Consider the following 4,716-nt stretch of genomic DNA (forward strand, 5'->3'; position numbering starts at 1 on the left):
TGCTGGAGACAGAGTGGAAAGGAAAAGCACCTCTGGAAGTTGCCATTTCCTTGGAGCAAATCTTGTCACTTGGTCAAGCAAGAGACAGAACACAATTGCTCTATCAACTGCTGAAGCAGAGTATGTCTCAGCTGCCACATGCTGTACACAAACCATATGGATGAAGAATCATCTGGAGGACTATGGTTTGTCTCTAAAGAAGGTTCCTATTTACTGTGACAACACAGCTGCTATCTCACTCAGCAAGAACCCCATTCTACACTCAAGAGCAAAGCATATAGAGGTAAAGTATCATTATATTCGTGATCATGTTCAGAAGGGCACTCTATCATTAGAGTATGTTGATACTGACCATCAGTGGGCAGATATTTTCACTAAGCCCTTAGCAGAAGATAGGTTTTTATTTATTCTTGAAAACCTGAACATGGACTTTTGTCCAGAGTAAGGTTCTCTTCAGAACTTCTGACCTTGGTACCTCTGAAGTCATCAGATGTTACCCCCTTCAGAAGATACTCGATCAGAAGCACTTAACCCACTGGTTAAACTTCTGTGGTAGGCAACAATACACGTGTCACTTCATTTGTGACATAGTTCCTTGAGTCGCGTGGTATATCTGCTATAATGATGATGCCTACTCTCCTCCACTATGCTATTTTCAGACTATCTATTTTAGAACCGTTGATCTTGTTTTAACTCTCCTCTCTTATTAAAATCTCGACGGTTACCATTTAACCCACTATACGCACTCTTCACACACGATCTCACACACACTTACACATACGGTTTTCAAACTCTTCGTGTGCATTGCATTCATTCTTACTCTTCTCTCCAATATTCCTCTCCTTCTCTGAACCCTAAACCTCACTACCGGAAAATCATGGGAAAATCGAGGAAGTCAAGAGCAAGTGCTACTACTTCTTCCAAACAAACTACCAAAGACAAAGAAACTCAGAGATTTGAAGAACCTCAACAGATTCTGGACACACCCAATGTGGTCACATGTGTCAAGAAAGCCGAAGAACTGGTTGTATGCAACGAAGCAAGGGTGGACTTCGACAACCTAGCTGATCATGGTTTCGACATCAGGGATCAAGTTGACTTACAAGGTTGGTCTGGTTATTTCAATAGGCTATGTGGTCCTATTTACCACAAACTGGTGGTGGAATTCTGGAAAAATGCAGTTTGCAACGACTACTACGTCGTCTCCCATGTGCTGGACAGGAAGATTGTGATTTCAGAAGAGTCCATTGCAAAGCTACTGGGTATGGAGTTCCAACAGGGAAAAAGGATCAAGAACGTTGATGCCAATGTTCCTGGCATGAGGAAGCATGTCAATTTTGCTATTTATGACAACTGGACCATGGATAGGACCAAGTATGCTATAAAGGATCTGAAGCCTCAGATGAAGATCTGGCAGAAGATTTTCATATCCTGCATCCATCCCAGAACAGGCGGAACTGATTACCTCAATGCAACTCAGAAGGTAATCATGTATTACATTTCTAGGGGTGAGCCTGTATGTCTGCCATTTCTGCTTTTCAATTATCTGAAGGTGAGAACAAGAGGTCTATTTCTTACATTCTGTATGGAAGGCTACTCTCAGATATCTTCACGCAGAATCAGTTGGTCAAGGCTCTTTTTGATCTGGGACTTCATGATGATTTGGCTATGACCATTGGAGATCCTCTCAATGGAACTAAGCTGAAGAGAATGCAGATTATTGAGAAAGTTCAGATTGAACCGAAAGAAGACACATCTGAAGAGATACGTCAGAAGAACTACCCTGTTAATGACTTTCCTCTATGGTCTAAAAAGGACAATCCAGCATGCATTCTGGAGTATGTGAGGATGCTCAGAAGAGAAGGAGATCATATCACCCTTGAAGAATTTGTCACAACTCTTCCTGACAGTCCTCCTGAGATGCCAACAAGGAGAGCAAAGAAAACAACCAGCAAGCCTTCAGATCCCAAGGGCAAAGGGATTCTGATAGAAGAACCTAAAAAGAAGAAAGTTGCATCCAAGTCAGTGGTCATCAGGGAACCCACTCCAGAAAGACCTCCTAAGAGAACCTCAGTGCAATCACCTCAACTATCTGAGTCTGAAAGCTCTGAGAACTCCTTGGAAGAATCCTCAAGTGAGGAGACTGAAGATGATGATGTTCCTCTAGCCAAGAGGCGAAAAGTTATTTTTGAGGAAGAAGATGAGCAGGATGACTGTGAGATCATCTAGGATGTGCTTCAGGTTATAAGGGAATCTTCAGAAGCTGAAGAATCCACGGATTCTGATGAAGTACCCTTAGTGAAGAGAAAGAAACTGTCTCTTACGGGTCCACTTCAGCAGAAAGAGGCAGAATCAAAGCAGGCATCTGACCTTGCTTCAGAAGCACAAAGTGAAAGAAGATCAAAGAGCACTTCTGATCCTGCAAGGGCTGCAAAACTCACCAGAACCACTCCCATCAGAAGTCCAAGTAAGGTAATTACTGAAAGCATTAACTCTGATTCTGCTTTAGTAGTTATTCCTGAACAACCCCTGCCTATATCTACTTCCATGCCTACCTCAACCCAAACAGCACCCACTCAACCTGAAACACAAGCTGAAACACAAGCTCCTAAATCAACCATCCAAACAGCTACCACTGACATCCCTTCCATCCCAATTCACACCTCTTCCACATCCACCACAACTGAACCTGTACCTCCTTTCAATTCCTTCATTCAAGGTATTGTTCAAAGTGAGGCTACTCTGAGAACTTTGGTTCAACAATTCACTCCCAAGCCTCCATCCACTTCACAGACCCTCCTAATAACTCAAACTGGTGAGATCCCTGCTGAGGAAGAAAAAGAGGATGATGATGTTCAGATCCTTGAACCGCCCTTCAATGTGAAGCCTCTTCAACAAGTAGCTTCCAACTTTGAAGACCAGCTTCAAGATGCTCCTGAAACTTCCTATGTGTCTTTGTCCAACTATTCTGCAGTAAACTCACGAGATCTAAGTTTTACCTCACCTGAGAAGACTGCTACCTCTAGGCAAAGGCCAGTAACAATCTCTGAAGCTGAGCATATGGATGAATCTGATCATTCAGGAATAGAGAAGGACCATGAGATTGATTCTATTCCTTCAGAACAACCCAGACCTGATAGCTCCAATGCTTCAAGCTCCAATGCAACCAGAACTCCTCAGCCTGTTCTGACCTTGGCAACCTTCTTCCGACCTCAAAATCTTATTCAACTCACTCAGGAGTTCTCTGAAGAGGCCACCAGAAGACTGAAATGGTTATATCAGGTAACTGATAATCAGTTTGATGTCTCTCTTGTTGATGGTCTATGGTCTGCCTTCGGAAGATGGTCAGAAAGCAAAGCTTATGAACTTTAGAAGCAGCTTAGCAGGGAGAAACGTCTAAGAGTTCATGATGCATCTGAGAGAGCCTATGAGCAAAGGCAGAGAGTGCTGCACAGAGTCTGTGAACCCTTGAGAAGAGCTATGGTTGAAAGACACTATGTTGTTTCTGAATGTACCTCAGAAGATGCTGAGATGATTCCAGCAGAGGTTGCAGAAGACAGCTCTGACGGCATAGTTATTCTGGAAGATGCAGATGCTGATGAAGTTGAGAAGCAAGGGCCAATTCAAGTTGATGCTGAAATGTCATCAGAGGCTGAAGTTGCTACTCATGCTCAAGCTTCAGAAGTTCCTACTTCAGCTCCAGCTCCAGAAGTTGCTACTCTTGCTGCCAGAATTGACCGCATTCAAGATGATCAGCAGAGACTGTTTCAGATGGTTGAGCAACAAGGACTTGTTCAGATTGAACAGAGCAAGCAGATTCAGGAATCCTCCCGCAGAATGGAAGATATGATGAAATTCCTGATCGAGCATCTTCCCTCTTCTTCCAAGCCTTGAAACCCTTCTCATCTATCTTGCATGCATTTATTTGTTTGAGTGAATTTATTTCATGTTGACTGTGTTACTTTCTTATTCTATTATTCAATGCACCGTCCACTTAGTAACTCACATGCTTTTATGATTTGATAAGTTTTATGCATGTTTTTCTGTTACTTTTCCTCCTTATAATCTCTGCAATCCTTCTTCTACATCACCGCAATTCACTTCACATCAGTCAATTCACTCTCCCCTCAATCCTACTTCAAGAATGACTTCTGTAGAATTGATTTCTGAACTCAAGACTATGGTATTTGACCAAGTCTTTCCGTGGAGTGTTAATCTATCTACTTCTAAGATTTCTCAAGCTCTTGAGAAGATTGAGAATCTTCTGACATGTTGGCTAACATCCCATCAGACTCACTGTCTTCAGAATCTTCAAGAAATTCTGAATGACCTCCTTCGTCTCACCACTCGCCGGAAGAACATTGAAGATCAGTTCCAGGGCATTTGTATGCTTCTGGAATATGAAGAAGATCAAAACGAAGCGGATCAAGATGCGGTCCGGGAGAATGAAGCTCTGAAGGAAGAACTGGCTACCCAGTTAGCCTCAATTGATCAGGACGTGCGTCCCCTACATCTTCAACTTCTTTCCATGAAGAACTCTCGTGCTTTCCTATGTATCTAGGACTAGTTTTCTTCATTCCTCTCTATCCTCTGTACTCTTTCTCCGTTCAGTAATAATAACAGCTTCCTTTTGCATCATTTACTTGTTTGTTATTGTTATTGTTGGCTTTGTTTTTTCACTCTTTTTGATTATGACAAAAAGGGGGAGTACATAAA

General features: G+C 42.4%; 1 protein-coding gene across 1 annotated transcript; it reads left to right on the plus strand.

Annotated features, from left to right (window-relative positions):
- The first annotated feature begins 877 nt into the window (after positions 1 to 877).
- Positions 878 to 2,229, plus strand: LOC130736502 (uncharacterized). The gene is made up of 2 exons (XM_057588327.1): positions 878 to 1,508; positions 1,553 to 2,229. The coding sequence occupies exons 1-2, from the start codon at positions 878 to 880 to the stop codon at positions 2,227 to 2,229; spliced, it is 1,308 nt and encodes a 435-aa protein (XP_057444310.1).
- The last annotated feature ends 2,487 nt before the right edge of the window (positions 2,230 to 4,716 follow it).

The sequence above is a fragment of the Lotus japonicus genome, chromosome 2, assembly GCF_012489685.1.
Source record: "Lotus japonicus ecotype B-129 chromosome 2, LjGifu_v1.2".
NCBI lineage: Eukaryota > Viridiplantae > Streptophyta > Magnoliopsida > Fabales > Fabaceae > Lotus > Lotus japonicus.